We start from the raw sequence: 20,107 nt of genomic DNA on the forward strand, positions 1-20,107 counted from the left end.
TAATCTGTAAATCATGATGAGCTAAGGGAAAGAAAAAAAAAGGATCAAAACCACCATATTTTAACTTACTTCTTTCTGTAGTAGGGCAACAACTCTTGTGCACTAGCAACAAGAAGTATATGTTATTTGCAATGTTGTTGTAATGTTGTAAGGCTTTTGACAATGTTTCTCATGATATCTTACAGGAAAGCCAGGGAAGTGTGAGCTAGAGAAAACCATAATAATACAGCTGGTTGTACAACAGACAAGAAAAATCATGCTCAACTTGGTCATTGCTTTGAGGGTTTGTTATACTGAAAATGGGTAATGAGTACAATTTTTCTGGATCCTTTTTGACCTTGGTCCAAAAATGCTCAATACAGTCACTGAATTCCAATGATAATTTGCATAATGGGATAGATGCAGTGTCCATTAAACATGCATAGACTGCAATATATGCATGTATGTTGTATTACAGCATACACACCATACACAAAGTTGTGTCAATGCAAGTGACAGATTTTAAATACAGGTTTGAGAAACTGTAGAAACTGGGGAAAAAAATAAAGAGGGAAAATACAAAGCTCTATGAGCACAAACAACTGTACAAGCATACAGACTTGGGGAAGGACTAGTAAGACAGCATCTCCACAGGGAAATGTTTGAGAACTTTGGTGGATCAGAAATAGAGCATGACTGAACAATATCATACTGCTATGAAAAAGTAAACATACTGTGATATGAGAAGAGGAAAATCATCTTAAGAGCTGTGCAATCTTTCTTCTCAGTACCAATAAGATTCTCACTTGGAGTAACTAAATCCAGTTTTGACTACACTTTAACAAAGTGGAGAGCACTTAAAGGAGAGATGTGAGAATAATCAGAGGTTTAGAAGACATGACTTACAAAGACTGATGGAATTTGATTATTCAGTCCAAATTAAAATAATGACAGAGGATATAAGAGGTAAGAACTAAGTCCCACATATTTTCACTGTGGAGAGGACAAAAAGTAAACAGCTTAAGGCGCAACAAATAAAATTTAGGTTAGAATTTAAGACCACAAAGCACGAAGGAAGGACTTAACTGCTGCATCTACTTGGAATCCTGCAGAGAGAAGTATTCACACTCTACGTAACAAGTTTGAATGTGCTCTACAAATCTAATGTTCTGAAGACATGCTGGATTTACTGCTCTCAGACCAATTATATAGTAGTTAAGAGTGGATCTGACAATTTCAAGTGTTGTATACATGCCATATATGCACATGCATATTTCCTGGAAACAAGACATACATAATACGTCTATTCTGTCAAACATACAATGTGAGACCAACATTTTCTGAAGAAAATATCAGAAAAACTTCAGATACAGTACACAGCACATTATACTGTGCTATGGGTTTTCCAATTACCTTCTGATAGTGCTTCAGCACTCCTGATAGTGCTCCACACATTATCTTTGTCAGGCATAAAAGACTGACTCAGACACTCAATCACTGAAAGTAAAGACAGTTTCTACACTTCTGCTGTTTCCAAACTGTTCCCTACTGTGGGATAGACACATAGAGATGTTTCTATTGCTAAACATTTTTATGAATGAATGGTCAAATACCAGTCAGGAGTGACACAGAGCTCTGAGGCTCAGAGATTTCTTGGAAACAAGAATTTCTGACAACCCTTCTTGCCTTATTTCTGTGATTATATTGAAGAACTTTGACATACTAATAATTGAAGTGAAATTAAATGTATTATGGGTTTGCCCTTAAAAGCAGTAACTTCTAGCATTTAAATTTTAATTCCAGTACCTGCTACTTAAATTCCAAAACCGACAACTGTCAGAACAAAATCAACAGAGTGAAAGATGGATGAAAAAAACAGCTTGTGGAATGCTAAACTTCCATGACATTCCTGAGCCCTCGCTTATTTTCAAAGCAATGGGAATTGTATGCAGTGGTGCACATACTGGAGCTATCACACTTTTTTTCTTTTTTTTTTTTTTTCCTATAAATAGAGTATTCTAACTTAATGTAATGATTGGACTACATTGCTACAACACTAATACCCTGTTGCATTCTAGTGATGTATAATCAAACACTCTATTTGCTTCAGCCAATATAAAAAAACCACCTACTACCTTCATAGGCAGCTTTTTTAAGAAAAATCTTTATACATTGATTGTCTGAATTGAACAAATAAAAGACATATCCAGCTACTCAGAAAAAGGAAATTAAAATGAACATTGCTCCCATTTTTGTTTCTGTGTCTGAGTTAACAAGAAAAATGGATGAATTAAAATTGAATTGCTAATTAAGTACTACTTTGTAATGCATGTGGTGATGCTTAGAAACTACCAATGTACTTATTAGCAGGATCAAATTGCCAACAGTGCAAAACTGAATTTGGATGTGGGGGTAGATGACTTGGTAAAAATGGTTACATCATTTTGTCCTTCTATGCCTTTCACATAGCTATGAGTGTGTCCTCTTTTCTAAAAAAAAAAATTGAGGAAATCGATGCCAGCTTTTAATCGCAAGAATTATTGTAGCCTGCAGGGTGACTACAGAAGTATGGACTTGTAAACCATGAGCTTTAACTCTTCCTCTTTTGGCCACACATCCCCATGAACAAAGAAACAGATTGAGATAAGCAAATTTGATTCTTATGGATAAAGAAGAGTGGAAGCAGTAATATGTTCTGTATTTACAGGCATTCTTAGGAAGCATATCATAGTTATTTACATTAGGGTCTTCATCATAGTAGTGACATAAAAAAAAATGTCAGCTTATTAGTTGACTTACTCTGCTGATGTTTCTAAACCAATCTTGAAAAGACATAATAGAATATTTCAGTTATCTAAAAATATTTTAATTATCTAAAAATCTGTGAAAGTAGATTATTCATGCTGTGGATGGAAGACAGAAAAACTGCACAGACATTTCAAGTCTGACCAGGCTCTTCAGTTTAGATGCTGACCTGTCTGAAAACTGTTATATTGCTTCTTTCAGTACTTCTACCCAATAAATAGTTGATCAGCTTCTGCAAGAGATAAGCCAGGCTTCTTAGCATAGGCTGGAATCAAGCAGAACAATCAGAGTATGGCTCCTAGCAGTGACATCCAAGCCCACTAGAGATACAAAACTTTGATATCTGCAGATCTAGGTCCTATGACCTGCAGCTAAAAATCCTATGTAAAGGTAAAATGACTAATTTTGGGGTCTATGTAGCATGCTTTCTAGCACGCTGGAAGACTCACCAATTCAAGTGTGAAACCAGGTAAATTCAGAGAGAAAACTTTTATGTTGCTCATAAACATTCTTGTGCGTTTGAACATTAAGACAAAGCACTCAACTAACAGTAACCCAAATGGACCAGCTTAGACCAAACACTGGTAAGGCGTGAGTTCTGACACCCCATTAGCCCTAACAGAAGCTAGATATAGAGCTACTCTTCTAGATTGCACTATCCTAAAAATAAATAAATAATAAAATAAAATAAAATAAAATAAAATAAAATAAAATAAAATAAAATAAAATAAAATAAAATAAAATAAAATAAAATAAAATAAAATAAAATAAAATAAATAAAATAAAATAAAATAAAATAAAATAAAATAAAATGTACATACTTTTCCATTGCCTAGGCACAGCACAGTTGGAAACTTTATCTGAATATATAGATTTGTGTCTAAGGATTGTAAAATAAAATATACATTCAAATGACATTACTAATACAAAAGTGAAAATAAGCTTAACTTCCCAAAGAATACAGTTTATAAAATCCTGCTATAGAGAAGGATTGTGACAGTGCATGTATGCCAGATGCACAAACTAGAAATGCAGAAATGAAGAAAAAGAAGGTACTCTGAAAATACATTAAAAATGGGCAGACATGACAGACTACCCGGCTGCCAAGAGTAGCAAGAGGTAGAAATGATTCTTATATTATTATATATATGTTAGCTGACAGATTGAAATTGTAAAATTTACATCTTTCTCACCCACATTCAAAATCATAGAATTATAGAATGGTTTGGATTGGAATAGACCTTAAGGATGACCTTGTTCCAACCCCCCTGCCACAGACAGGGACACCTCCCACCAGACCAGCTTGCCCAAAGCCCCATCCAGCCTGGCCTTGAACACCTCCAGGAATGGGGCATCCACAGCTTCTCTGGAAAACCTGTTCCAGTGCCTGTGCCTCACCACCCTCACAGTAAAGAATTTATTCCTAATATAGCTGATCTCAATATTCATCATTCTATATTGTTTTGGAGGGCAACTGAACATTCTAAAGAAAAACACACTTTGTCATACAAAGTGCAGGTTTTTACCTGATTTGTTTTTGGTGTATTGGTATTTTAAGCTAAAAAAAAGTGGCAGTAGGAAAAAAGTTACTCTGCTTATATGCCAAATAATATGTGAACATACTTATCAAGGGCTTCTAAGCATTATTTTTAAGTTAACAATACGTCAGGATATGTGCAGTAAATATGCTAATAATTGCTGATGGCCATGTACTCAAATGTTTATTTCCAAAGAACTAGAAGTAACTTATTTTGATTTTTTTTGTACATAGTCAAAGTAATATCTACACTTTACAAATCTAGATATCAGAAAGAAAGAAAGAAAGAAAGAAAGAAAGAAAGAAAGAAAGAAAGAAAGAAAGAAAGAAAGAAAGAAAGAAAGAAAGAAAGAAAGAAAGAAAGAAAGAAAGAAAGAAAGAAAGAAAGAAAGAAAGGAAGGAAGGAAGGAAGGAAGGAAGAAAGAAAAAAAAGGGGAAAAAAGCAATAATATTCATATTTGGTTATTCTCATATCTTTAAAGGAAAATATTAAAAAGATACTTTAATTATTACTTAAAACTACTGTTATTTTAGGGCATTATGTGAGATAATTACTACTACTATAACTACTGGTTTAGGTCCTTTGTACTCTGTGTTGTGTCAGCAAATTTTAACCTTTCAGAACTAAACACACTAACTCTATTAAATATCTCTCATCCTTACATCTGCACCTATTCTCACCTAAACAACATCTATAGAAGACAAGGAAAAATAAAAATACAGGTAAGAAACTCATAATGATTCTCTTGCTAGGATTTTCCTCAGGAATGGATTCTGTGCTATACTTGTCAGGCAAGGTAACTGAACTTCTTAAGCATCATCTACTGACCTTTCACATTACCTACTTATCAGTTTCCATACTTGTCTTAAACTATTTATAAAACAGATTTTGCTCTGGCTGTAGAAGACCTATGCTGCATAGTTCCATAAGCAAGGACACAGAGCATGCACTTTATTTCAGAAACATTCACAATGTGACACAACTGGGATGAAAAAGGAGGCCATAAGTACATTTAAGTGGGGAAAAAAAAAAAAAAAGAAAAAAAAAAGTAAGATAACTGGCTTCCACAAAGCATTGAACAACATGGCAGAAACACTGAATTTCCTAACACCATGGAAAAATGACAAATTGCCTGGCTGTGGAACTGCCGGAGCCTCGACTAAGATGAATTAGGTTGTCCATACCTGACAAAGTTTTTATTTCAGGAACAACTGCTTGTTGCTTGATTCTTCCCAATGTTTTAATTCAGAATGTTATTTTTTTTTTTTTTTTTTTTTTTTTTAATAAATCCTCCAATTTCATAAAGTTTCCTTATGATAGTGAAAACAAGGAAACAACATGGCTCCTTTTGTTTCTAAGCTCTGTAGCACTCCTCTGAAATTTGGAAAATTCTATCTTGATTTGTTGTGTTTTACTTAGAGCAAGAACACAGCCAGGTTTCCCACTTCTCATTAGCGAGCCATACTCTCTCAGCTTCTGTAGTGTTCTGGATCTTTCTCAGAGTGTCCTGTTTTTAGCTGTTTCATTTAATACACAAAAGAAAATATGCAGTGGAGTGGAAGTAGAATTACAATATTCCTTTCTTGAGAAGACTAGCCATTATATCCTAAAACACAGAGGAACTTTCCTCTTCTTTTTGTATATAGGTGTATTTTTTAAGTATTTATACAAGAATTTACACTCTAAGTGCAATGTAAAGTTATGAGTCATATCATATCTTACAAGTATCTGGATAGAACACTTTTCTCAAAGCAGGATAATTGCACTGAAATCCCAAATCAAGCAGCTTCATATCCATAGGTGTTTTTGCAAATTTCATCATATCTATTCAAGAGAATGACTAAACCAAGATTTGAAAAATAATGATATACAACAAGTTTCCAAACATGTAGGGTAAGAAAACTCAATAAATATGGAAAATAATTGTTCATAGTGCTTTACATTATAAATCTTATCTTTTATCTTTATTCCATATTCATACCTCTTACTTTTCAAACCGCAGTGGGTTTTTTGATTTTTTTTTGGAAGTTGTTGGCAAATTTTTCATTGAGAGAAAAAAAGAGTGTATAATACAAATACTTATCTTGGATCAATAGTTCAAAAAACTACAGAAAAAAAAAAATCATCAATTACTACAAACTTTCTACTCAACCAGGCACATGAAGACAAAAAACATGTAAAAAAAATACGTGTTTGGAACCAGCCATACCTAAAAAAACTTTTTTACTACTTCAGTGCAAACTATTGAGCCCTGATAAAAATAAAAAAAAAAATCTGTTTTTTCTGACCGTGATACAAAAGAGTAGTGGTGTAAATCACAACTTCACTTTATAATTACCTTAACAATAATTTACACAGGGAAAAAAAAAAAAAAAAAAAAAAAAAAAAAAAAAGCCTTTTTAAGGAAGGCTTAAAGAAAATTAAGAAAATTCGCCAGGATCACATACAAGATTGTTTCATTATGTAAAATACTGAATCCTTCATGAAGAGTGCTTAAAACATAGCCTGAAACAAACAAAAGAACTTTAAGTATTTCATCTGAACTGTATCAGACAGTAAGAAAGCACTAGCAAATACCTTATCAGCTTCACTGCTCTTTATCTAGCAATCTGTAATTAAAAATTATGTTTATATATGTTCCATTTTCTAGGTGCCATTGTTTGTGAATCATGCAACAGGTTATGCATTTGTTTCACTCTAGCTAAGTGTATATTTTCCTATTCACAAATATGCAATATTAATTATTATTTAATAATTTATTATTATTTAATAATTTATTTATTAATTATTAATTGAACATTATAAAATTCTATCAAAACAGCAAGTATGTTCATAATAAGACCATTTTCCTAAGTGAAATAACAGTAGGTTTTAAGTTACTGTTATTTTTGCTGCACAAGCATGTCCACAAAAAAAATGAATGAATAGTGGGTTAAAAAATTAAAAGTCTACATGGAAAAATGTTTTAAGATAATGGGTCTTTTCATTTTGATTTATTTTCTGCCAGTATTATTGTACCTTATTTTCTCAGATATGACACACAGTGATAAGTAAAAATAAAGCCTAGTATATGTACGTACTTGTGGTAAAGTGGAAAGCTGACGGTGACAGGTTACTGCATTTCGATTAGCCTCCATGAAGTACCTCTGGGTTCGTCTCCTCTCCCGCTCCATTTTCTTCTCCAACATGAGATGGGAGGTGGATAAAACATCCAAGTATTTCATCATCACATCAGACAGCAGAGAGCTGACCTCCACTATGTCTGGACGTGTCTCTGCATCAGGAGTCAAGCACCTATAGAAAGAACCATTCTCTAATGAATACTGATTACTTCTTTCTTGGAAGCCGTTTCCTACCACTGCATTCCTCCATTGGTATTTATTAAACCTTGCTGGCCAGCACTTGAGATAAAACAGAAATTTAGCAAGGTAACAATTTCAAGTTCTTATGCACTCAAAGTTCACAAATGGATACAATTCAGAAAGGCATAAATAATTTTAAGCAAAAAGACTGAAGGGAGAACATCTGCTAGCTTATAAAAATGTTATTGCCAAAGTCTTCATAGTGAGAAAATTATCAAGCAGCATTTTCCTGTTCAAGAGAGACGTAGAAGCTGTCACAACAGACTGTACAGCAGGTGCACAAAGGGGCCCAAAAACTCTGCTCAAGCCAGTATGGGACAGCTTGACACTGAGCAGCCTTGGTATTAACACGCCACAGAGCACAGTCTCCAGCATCAGCTGGAATAATTGTCCTTGGCACTTCAGAGTCACCAACCCAGACAGAACTGCTATGGGGGGATGCTGCTGTGCAGGTCTTGGGCAGGGAGTGCAGTATGTGCTGTCAGTAGGATGTACAGGAGATTGACAAGATCTTCACAGAGACTCTGCAGAGATAAGAACTATAAATAATGCAAAAGAGGAGGGAAATCTAGATATTACCCTCAAAGGAGCAGTGGACAGAGGCTCCTGAGATGGGGGGAGGCTGAAGGTTTGTGACTTCTGCCAGCAGAAGGAAGGCTCTTTCTCTGAAAATCTGTAACTACAGAATAGGTACAGTGACCTGGGAATGGGTGAGAAGGATCAAGAACTAACAGAGGACATACCAGAGCCAGATGAGTCTGAATCAAGTGTCACAAATAAGAAGCAGCAGCTGATAATCATTTAAGATTCCCTGTTGTGGGGAACAGAGGCACCTATCTACTGATCTGACTGTGAAATCTCTTGTTTGTGAGGTGTTTGGGTTCAGGCTGTAGTGGAAAGACTAACAAGACTCATCTGACCTTTGGGCCATTACCTTGTTGCTCATCCATATGGACACCAATGATTCTAGGGACAATTCTGAACATACCAAACATGACTACAAAGTATTGGGATCAAGAATGAAGGGGAAAGGGCTGAGGTAGTGATCTCAATTCTTTCAATGTGGGGGAAAGGCTCAAATCAGGGTGGAGGCAGCCTGCAGATGTCAACACCTCACATGGTGCAGTCAAGAGCTTGTGTGTAAGGATCAAAGGAACAGATCCAACATGGGTGATGTTATGTTAGATACCTACTATAACAAGCACACAAAGGACAAGTAGGTGACTGGGAACAGCCAGGATGGATTTACCAAACTCCAGCCATACCTGATGAACCTGACTTGCTCTCTATGATGAGATTGCTGGAACTGCGGACAACAGGAGGGCAGTACATGCTGTGTATAACTTCACTGTAGCAAGGCATTTGACACAATATCCTACAGTATCCAGATGACTACAAATGGAGTATGATTACAATTGAAAATGATTGCCTGAACTTACTGGCTCAAATAGGTGTGTCATCAGCAGTACAAAGTCCAGATGGTGGCTGAAAGTAGCACCCTTCAGGGATTGATACTGGGCTACTAATGTCTTTCTTAAAGACCTAGAAGATGGGATGCACTCTCAAAAAGCTTGTGAACACTAAATTGCAGGGAGCTGTTGACACACAGGGAGCAGGGCTGCTATCAGAGGGGCCTGGACTAGTTACACAGAGATCTGATTGCTATCTTTATAATGGAAGAGCATGGTGGTTTATCCCAGTAGGCAGCTAAACACCATGCAGCTGTTCACTCACTCCCCTCGCAGTGGAATGGAGGAGAAAATTGGAGGAAAAAAAAAGTAAGAAAAAAAAAAAAAGTAAAATCCATGGGCTGAGATAAAGATTGCTGTGTAATAATAATAATAAAAATAATATATAAAACAAGTGAAGCGCAATATAATTGCCCATTACCTAATGACCAATGCCCATCCAGTCCCCAAGCAGCATCCCACCCCTGGCCAACTCCCCTGTTCAGTTCTATTGTTCAGCAGGACACCACATGGTGCGGGACATCCCTTTGGACATTTTGGGTCAGCTGTCCTGACTGTGTCCCCTCCCAGCTTCTTGGGCACCCTCAGCCTCCTTGCCGGCAGGGCAGCACAAGAAGCAAAACAGTCCTTGGCTGTGCGTAAGCACTGCTCTCCAACAAGTACAAGCATTGACATGTTATCAACATTACTCTCATCCTAAATCACACAACACCATACCATACAAGGAAGAAAATTAACTCTATCCGAGCCAAAACCAATACAGACAGTATAGAAAAGATGGAGCCAGATTCTTCTCAGAGGTGCACAATGATAGGGCAAGAGAAAACATACATAAGTTAGAACACAGAAGAGTCCAATTAGATATGAGGGTTATTTTTACTACTAATATTGTTATTATTACTTTTAATCCCAAAGGTGGATAAGCACTGGAAGAGAACCCAGAAAAGTTGTGGGATCTCTGTCCTTCAATATTTAGAACTCAGACAAGATCCAGACAACCCATATCTAATTGTCTCTGCTTTGAGCAAAGACCACTGGGGTCAATTCCAACCTAAATTACTCTGCAGTTCTGTGTTTCATCTTTCAGGCACTCTAGGGAACTGTTTAGTAACTGTAATCAAATACGATAAAGTTCATTTTTAAATCCCCAGAATATTTTGTACATAGGGTAAGGTATGAAGGCCATCAGAGACAGTTCTTTATGTGCTATAAATTGTCTTAAATCTATTAACTCCAGTTGACCTGATAATTTACTATGATTTGCTTTCAGAGTACTACTGACCAGCTAGCACACAGACACACTTGACCCAACACCCTTCTTCAAAGAAAAGCGTCACTGAATGATTTTATTATTTCTAAAACAGTACAACAGTGTAACTCACATGTAAAGCAGCAGTTTTAAAAATGTTTTTACAGTACCTAAACTTCTGGATTTTAATCTCATTTTTTTGTTGTTTGTTTGTTCAAATATGCTCAAATTTACTTAGGTAATCTCTTTAATTATCATAACTATCTGTTTAATTTAAAATTTTAAAATTCATATAAATAGAAACAAGTTTTTCACCCTTAAGAACTGTCCCATTTGATTTTTCTTCTGATTTTTAATTCATAGAAACTGGTCAAAATTTCCAAGAACCATGGGGGCTATAAAAGATTTCTGATAGGTCTTTAGACTATTTCCCTTGTATCTAGAAAGAAACAATTAATTGATGACTAAGCACTGAAAGACTTTGGTGCTGATAATTCTGGAATTTTCTTTACTAGCTTAATCCAATAAAACTGTCTTTTAACAATAGTAATGAATAATGACAATACTGAATGCAAATTTTCAGTTGCAAAATGAAGTTTTTAGTTTTCTAATCGTTATAATTGATTTATTGTTTTTACATATGACATTCATCTTTAACAGGCATTGTGTTTCAGTCATTTGGAAATTTACTTCCTCATTTCATGTTTTCTCATCTATACTATCAAAAAATCTCCCTATTACTGCATTTATTTGCTGTTCTTTCATTCTGCCTAAATATATCACAAAGTATAAGATAAAAACTAAACATAATATCTCATTTAAGAACTAACTCAGAGTAAGAGAATCAATAACACTTTTAAAATGTTATGCTACCTGTTGCTTTTAAAATAATCTGGGAAATGCTTATGAGATAGGAAAAAAGCAATGATAATTTTTCATACAAATGCCTATCTAGTCATCCATTTAAACCAGGTAGTCCCAGTATAATAATGAAAGGAGCATAAAGATATGGGACTAGAGAACTTGTTTTAATACAGCTGCTACATATATAATTACAAAGAGTAACTCAATAATTGACCTTGAAAGAACCATACTACACAGTTTCTCATCATTATCAAGACGAGAAAGAAGGAAAAGACAGAGGCCAGATTCTCACATCATAGCTTTATCTAAGTCATTGATAAAGATGTGTTAAAAATTATAAGTGATTGTAACACGTATCAATACTGATATATATACTGCCTTGAAGCTATTTTCTGGATACATTTGGAATTATTGCATTATTCTTAAATGGAGAACAATGAACGAGTAAAGCCAGTTATTCTGACTACAAATACCTGTAAATATTTAAAACTATTATTTTCAGGACCTTTGAAACTTAAATCTTAGTTGTATTAGCTCCTATCCTCTCCACTGTAGATCTTCATCCTCAAGGTCTTTAAATAACAGAAACATTTATTTTTTTTTTTTTGTACAATAAAACATAGTATTAAAATGTTAGTTTTTGCACTATAAAGTGCTTTTTTTTAGAGATGGAATCAACAGCTGATTGAAAAAGAAAGCTATTTTTGTTATAAGTGGAGTTTTTCTAAAGTGGGCTATCAAGGGAGCTAAATCTCTTAGGAGTGCACTCACTTTCTATACTTTGCCTTACATATAACATTATCACGAGGAATATGTAATCATAGCTAAGAGAAAAACTTGATGAGTGAGTGGAACAAAGAAATGTTTGCCTTTTCCTCCATTACTGTGTATTTTCCGATTTGTTAACAGTATTAGAAGTTAGTGGGAAATGTATTTGTCAGTCACAAACACACAAAGCTATGAATGTGATCATACATTGATGTATAAAAAAACATTTTGCAACAGGGTTACCTACTTGACCACAAACTGCTCTTAGAAATTACTCAAAATGCTGTAATCTATGAAAAAAAAAAATAATTTGATGTGTAGGGGATCAAGTATAGCACTGGTAGTGTTAAACTTCAGTAATGATTCTACACTGTCTTGCTGAATGTGCTGACTCTACTGGCATGCAGTTTTTAGACCTCACCTATACTGCACGTGTTATTAGCAAGGTGAGTGGATACTTCCGTTAAATAAGAAGACAAAAACTAACAGTTGCTAAAGTCAGCAAAAGTCAGTGTCATATTGTCACTGCTGGAAACATACAAAGCAAAACATCCTTTCAGCAAGATATCAAAATAAAACTAGATGAATATCTACCTTTTAATAGTAAGTGACACTTTTTCAGAGTACAGTCCATCTGGCACAGGTTCATACACAGCCCCTACTATCTGGAAAAAATATCTATAGTTAATTGAAGAAAAAAATAACAAGTTTTTTATTTGGAAATTTCATATTATAAATATTTATTCTTGAAACAACTTGATGGGCATTACATCATCAGCTCTAACTTGAAAAAAAAAAAAAACTTAAAACACATCTTCTAATGCAGAATGTCAATTCAAATCAGGTATTCACATTGATGCATTGATGGACATAACCACTGTAGATCAAAGGCCTGTAATATCTGAATAAGGGAAACATAACATTTTTACTTTTTTTTTATTTGTCATCATGTCCTAAGATAATACACAGCCCTATCAAAAATCCAATATTATAGTACGTTCAACATCTTTTATATATCTAAATATCATCTCATATAATGCAATGATAAAAATATACTAGTCTGAGAAGTAATAATATGCTTACATTTGCAAGCAATTTCTGAAATTAGAATGACAAGATAATTGCTCTACTATGATACTATGAATTGATAATACTATAAGCTATAGTATTAACATACTATAAACACTCCTGCTCACTGGTCCAGAGAGCATCTACAACCTTAAATATGAATTCTCATGGATCTAGCAAAAACATAGAAAAATAATTAGTAAATTAATCTGGCAAGCCTGAATACCTTAGTTGCCAAGGAGAGCATATTGGTGCTGTAAAATGGTGGGTTCAGAGTTGCCATTTGATAAAGGATGCATCCTGCAGCCCATACATCAGCTTTCTCTCCATACGGTTCACTCTTCACAACTTCAGGGCTAAGTAAAAAATAATTCAATCCACAAGTGTTTAATTAATAGTTTTCACATAGTGGTAAGGTGATTAAAAAAAAAAAAAATCCTTAGTTACTCACTAAAACATATTATCAGAACATATACAATTACTTTCAAAAGGTTGCATTTATTTTCTTTACCAGCCAAGTTCTTTAAATGGAAGTACAATTAATAGATTTTCTGCTTCTACTACAATTCTCCTCACAACTCTAGTAGTTTAAATTTTGTTCACTTGTCCTTTCCACTTATTTCATTTTATAATGTCTTTGGAATTAATGGATACAAATTAACTAGAGGATTCAGAACTTGCTTATGATGAAGGTAATTCAATAAAATGCACTAGAGAACGGATAAATATATTACATCCTGTTGCAACTCAAATATCTGAAAGATTTGATTCACATTCCTAATTTAGAACACTAATGTATCTGATTTTACTACTAATGTGAGAAAACAAACATTACTCATGATATCATTTCCATCCTGCTAAAACTATTATAATGCATTCTCTGTGATGACACTACATGGACACTCAACAGCCTAATGACAATTTAAAAAATCCAGTGAAAAATCCATCTAAAGCAAATGAAAGAAGGCAGTTATTTCAGTTTTGACTCAGTACAAAGCAGGCTCCACTTCTTTCTCTTAATTTCTTCAGTACTTTTCATAAATCTGGAAGACAATGATTTATAAGGATAGGGATATTCTGACACTGGAATTTAAGTTTTAGCAGGAAGTAAAGGTTGTCTCACATGGCGGATTTTTCACTTGACATCTTCACTCTATTTAGAGATGTAAAACATACTTGAATACTTTCATCTGTAAAATCAACTTGAAACCATAGTATTTTTTCCTTTTCCTTCCAGCTTAGAATTTGGACTCACTTGCAACGTTCTGATTACACTACAGATTATCTTTGGTAAAGTATCTTTTTTGGAGATGAGAGGTACTGCGTAAATTCAGTACTGGATACAGTCTGGGTAAAGTGCTAGAAGGTATGCTGCTGGTATATACCAAATAAATGAAGAAATCACATGAAAAAAAAAATCAGATGACGTCCCTTAGACAAACTATTATGTGGAAGTGGTATTAAATGATCTTAGCAGAACAGAAAGTCAAAAGGAAGGTCACAGTGTGGGGAAGTGATATAGACTGACAGGTCAGACATTTCAGGTAAAATTATCAGGCAACATAAAGATTTCTGTGTGAAACCCATTTAACAATTTCTCTTGAATTTTGCTTTTGTTATTATATAACAATGGGAGAATAAAGGACATTGAATATTAGAACATAATAACCTTTCTGGAGCTGGACTGTCATTATTCCTCATTGTGACACCAGTTCTTTAGCGGACTTGGTAGAAATCTCATCTTTAATGTATTAAATGTGTCTGTTAGAGCAAAGATCACCGTGGCAACTTAACATAAAGATGGTTAGCTTAGTAACAGCCCCTGACTTAGTAAACTTCCAAGCATGCTGCTATACAGAAAACTGAATCTGATTTGAATTTTACAATCTTTCATTCTGTGACTGAAAGTGACTAAATAACATTAAAATCCCAAACTGAGATTATTCAATCCAAATTGATGCATCTATGCTAAAAATAATATGGTTGCATAGCCATCACTGAAAGAATATGCTGAAGACAAAGGAGATAGGGAGAAACAGAAGAAACCTTAACTTGGCCTGCAGAATCTTGTATCCATGAACAACAGGGAAAAAACCTAGCTTGGTATTCAGAACAAACAGCGGTCCATTGGGCTGGTGACTAAGAAAAAATGTATTTGTTGTTACTATGATTTGGAAATCACAGAAAAAAACGGACAGGCTTTTTGAAGGTTGCAGTTATAACAGTTTCACAAAAATGCTTGAAATTAACAAAGACATTTGGTCTGCTTATTCATGCTCAAAGACTTCTCATTTTAACTCTAATCCTTTTTTTTTTTTTTTTTTTTTTTTTTTTTTAATCAAAAGGAGGACTCACAGCAGAGTACTACCTGATCTTTCCTTACAGAACAAATATCTTTAGCCAGGAGTCTCTGATATTTAGCACATTAGGATCACCAGTACTTTAAATACATGCTGTCTGCTTAAGAAATATGGTAAACGACTGAAGTAATATTTATCTAAGATGACCACAACATTTTTACAGAAAATCTAAAATCCTATACATATATGATATTGTGCTTTCATATAACCAATGAATTCTGTACTTCAGATTTTTAAATAGAAATTTAAAATATTTTTTATTTACTTTTAAGAGATGAAGTAGTGAAATCCCTCACCATGTTCTAAAGGCATGCCTCACCATCTGCTAGTTAGAAATGTGGGTGTCGTGCAGTACTTGTTGACTAGCAAAACAATTTTGCAGTCAAGCTGCACCTTTTGGATCTGCACTGTTGAGGGATGACAGAGAAAGTTCCCAGTTCTGTTCTTGTGTGCACTGCTGCCCACAAACAGGTGGGTGGTGGGAGTACATACGGTTTCTCTAATTCAGTTGACAACTGTGTATAAACTCTCACTGTCTGGTCAAGACCAGAAAGAATTAGTAGAACCAGACTTTGAAATTTATTCCATAAAAATCTTTAAAAAATCTGTCTTAGCAACAAGAACAGAAAAATAATTTAAGGGGGTAGCATTGGTATGGGTTTCGTTTTATTTGTAAAAGCAGGCTTCTTCCTTTAATTCTTAGATTAAGAGATTTGGATTGGACAAAATAGGACAGTGGCATTAATTAAATTTCTAGCAAACAGATGTGCACGCCATAAAATGCATTCAGTGTAAAAATAAAATACTTAAAGGGAGAAACTCTGAGCTGATAAAGAATTTAAATTTCATCGCTTCCAGGGCTGATCATACTGCTGCAAAGCAGCAGTGCAGATGCTTTACTCTATGATATCCACAGTCTTGAATATTATAAGAGGCAGTGGATACTTTAAAAAATTGTCATTTAGTGCTCGCAGTTAACTTATTCAGAATAATTGATGCAGTTTTCTTCTAGGTTTACAAATCACTGTTCATTTCAAAATTACATATTCAAGCAGAAAAGGCTTACTTCAGCAGCATTATGTTAGAGTCCTTCATTGAACAAATGTCCATGGCAAAAGCAAGGCTAAATCCATCTAAATGAAAGACAGAGCTATATCCGCAGAATAATTCTCTAAATTCTCAGTATCCTTGAACAGACTGGTTTACAATTGTTTCTCAGAAAGCTCACTCTTGGTCATCATATGAGCATTTCTTTTGTATATAACAACAAATAGTCTTCAACACCAGCAGCTTTAAAATGTCTTGAATTTGATACAGGCATCTATTAATCCAAAGTTATTTTTTTTCTTTTTTTTTTTTCCTTCTGAACTACTCTTATGAAATTAAAGAGTTATTTTAATAGACAAGATAACTTTCCATATTATTCCCCCCCCCCTCTTTTTTTTTCTAGGGTGAAAAACAAATAAAATCAAATCTTATCAATATCTGTTCTAGTTATAACACAGTACCATTTCACCAAATCATCTCTATATGGCCTTGTAGATATTTTTACAATCAAATTTTCATTTATTATTTTACTCACTGATATTATTTTGTCGTGGTATTTATTTAAGAATATTTTAAACTTTACAAGCAGACTTTAAATCTGGATTCTGATACATTAGTACTATCATGTACCTATACGAAAGATAACTATCCTGCAAGGTTTATCCTGTAAGATAACTAACCTGTATGGTCTTTCATGGTCTCATTAGTTTTTACTGGATAAATGTTCCAATATGAAGGAAAAAGTTCTGAATTTGGAGGGGAAGGAAGGAAGGAGCTGAAAGAATGACAGTTTCAAAATAGCATTAATTTTATAGAGCTTCTAAGGCTTGTAAGAAATGTTGTCAATACTATCAGGCTGACTTTACATGAGACACAAGTGAAGATTTCCCATGCTGCAGAGAACTTCAATAAACCAAACTTGAGTTGTCTTGGTACAGTGTTTACTGGTCTAAGTGTTTCTGACAGCAGTTAAGTAAGGGCTGGTGTATGTCACCCTATGAAGAATACACCCAAGGAGCATCTTCAAATGAGACATGACTTCAGCTAGACAGTTATGGATTAAATGAACTAAGAATGATTCTTCAAGACTAACTCCCAGAAAATTTGATGGCTATAATGAAAGTGAAAAGAAATAAGAAGCAAACACTGCTGCAGAAGATTTTAACAATGACTGATAACTATTGCTTTTTATCATTATCATTCTTCCAATTAATTATTTACAGTTTGATGAATCACATATCACAGAATGGTAAGGATTGGAAGGGATCTCAAGAAATCATCGTGTCCAACTTCCCTTGCCAAGGTGGATTGCCCAGGTTGGCGTCCAGACGGGAAGGAAGATGAAGATTCCTGCAGTTGTATTGTTGGTTCTACAAATGCTCATGCATAGAAGCCATATCTTGTTCAGGAAGCTACCCGAGATGAAAATAGTTATATGCTAGAAGAGTATCAAATATGCTTATTTTATTCTTCCTCCCCTACATCTACATATTGCCATTTCTCCTATGGACAAGTTTGCTATATACCTTTTTTTTTTTTCCTTCCAAACACTAAAAGAGTCTTTGCAGCTTCTATTAGCTTCAGATATTCAGATATCTTTACTAAGTTATCTATAAAATAATGTTTGTTGTGAATAATCTTTTTAGTTGTCATTAGTTGTTGGTATAACTCATCACAGCCAAGTAGAAGAAAGAACTTAAATTTCCACTCACATGACAGACCCTACATTTTACTAAACTGCTGCAGGATACTCACACAAAAGTGAGTGTCCTGAGAGTAGTATAGGAATGTTAACTACTCTATAATCAGTTCTTTGAATCACAGAAGGACAGGGGATTGGAAAGAGAAGCTAATCACAATACCTTTGTAGAAAGAAATCAAGGAAAACAGAAAAGCAGTTGCTGCTTGTCACAGACTTTTCTCTGGACAGTTTGCTGTAAGTTACCGGTTACGTTCAGCATTGTAGGTTCACAGTTACTACTTAAAGCAACAAAAGAAAGAAAAGGAGCCAAACAACTGATGGCTTAAATAAAGAGTTTCTGTGAAAATTGTTAAAAGCTATTTGCATTTCTCACCTATAAGAAGAATTTAACAGAAGCCTGTTTGGGATATTCTGTCTATGCCTTGATGACGAAGCTGGAACAGGATTTTCAGAAACTAGTTTGAAATTTTGCCTTCACAATTTTCTATTGCTAAATGTATTCTCAAGTAATTATAATTTATTACATTGTCTACTAATTTGTATATATGTTTCTCTCTATAAATGATTATTTTTTTCTTGCAAACTATTAAATATATATATAAAGTTTCTTCCTCACAAAAGACACCCTTTCAGATGTTCTAAGGCACTTCTAAAACTTCCATCTGTCAACATTCTCTGTGGTAGTCCAGCAAGTACAATGTTGAAGTCTTTTGCTTAAGTATCAGCAGCATGTAGTAGAACCAAAAATCTGCCAAAAATTCTCCTTACGTACTTGGAAGTAAGGAAGATACCAACATTGTTTGAATATAATTATGCCAGAAATCTGTTACCTGGATAAACAAATCTATGCTTAATTTGACAATGTGGAACATAAAATTAAACTTAAAGAACATGACATCTACCTTATGCTCTCTAAACAAAACCAACTTCTCTTCAAGTATCAACAGTCGCTTTTTTATAGGGAGAGAGATTTGTGTGCATATTTATACATACGCATATTTGCATGTATGCATGTATCAACATACATATATAGCGCTGCTCAAAGATATTTTGGGGCCTGTAGTGTGTAAGTGTGTAGACCTGTTGGGAAAATATCCCATAATGATACAATTCAGTTTGAATTTCGCCTTCTTGTCTGCATGCTGTATCTGTTGATCTAGAAAAAAAAAAAAAAAAAAAAGCTTGCTATCAATGTGTAAAACTACTACATGTTTCTAGGCTTTTACTTCTTTCAACAACAATTGAAAAAGCCTTGCAGGCTCTATTAACAAAGGTAATGTTTGTATTACTGAAGAATGCCATAAAATTTACAGCATTAACCATAAATTTATGGCATCTAATTAACTTCAAAACATGCATAGCTGTTTCCAATGGTTTTATGACTGAATTTTCAAGATTATCATATGTATCTCTGAGTAAATGTAAGGAAAAATCAAAGTATCATCAAGATGAAGTTTAGTGTTTTAGTATTACATGCAGAGCTTCCAGGAAGCATAAAAAAAGAAAAACACATCAGAGTTCTAATTTATACCTATTATTCCTTCAGACACATCATGGAACAAGGTCTAAAACAGCAAGAGAAGTTATAAGTCAGATTCTGAAACCTACAGAATAAAAATCTCCCTTTAATGTGATTTTTTATGGATATTACTAAAGACAAGTATCACTACCTGGTCCACATATGTAGTATTCTTATGCATACAAAAATATGTAGAAGAATGTCAAGCTGTCAGTTTTAACAGAAATGCTGTAGATAAATTGATGTGGCAAAGTGCTACCCATGAACATAGAAACCGAAGCATTCATATCCTAAAAAGTACTCATAACATGCATCTGACAGATACTTCTAAGAATTGATTTCTTCTAACCAGACACATTTTCCAGTGAACTGCAACT

The 20,107-nt window shown here is 34.2% G+C and overlaps 1 protein-coding gene across 1 annotated transcript in view; it reads right to left on the minus strand.

Moving 5' to 3' along the window:
- Positions 1–14,248, minus strand: part of LOC116485385 (serine/threonine-protein kinase Nek10-like) — a 51,292-nt gene extending 37,044 nt beyond the window's left edge. Inside the window, 4 exon segments of the mRNA XM_032180685.1 lie at positions 7,403–7,616; positions 12,629–12,699; positions 13,329–13,458; positions 14,226–14,248. Of these exon segments, the coding sequence (XP_032036576.1) occupies positions 7,403–7,616; positions 12,629–12,699; positions 13,329–13,458; positions 14,226–14,248 (438 nt within the window).
- Between the last annotated feature and the right edge of the window lie 5,859 nt (positions 14,249–20,107).

The sequence above is a fragment of the Aythya fuligula genome, chromosome 2 (assembly GCF_009819795.1).
Source record: "Aythya fuligula isolate bAytFul2 chromosome 2, bAytFul2.pri, whole genome shotgun sequence".
Lineage (NCBI taxonomy): Eukaryota > Metazoa > Chordata > Aves > Anseriformes > Anatidae > Aythya > Aythya fuligula.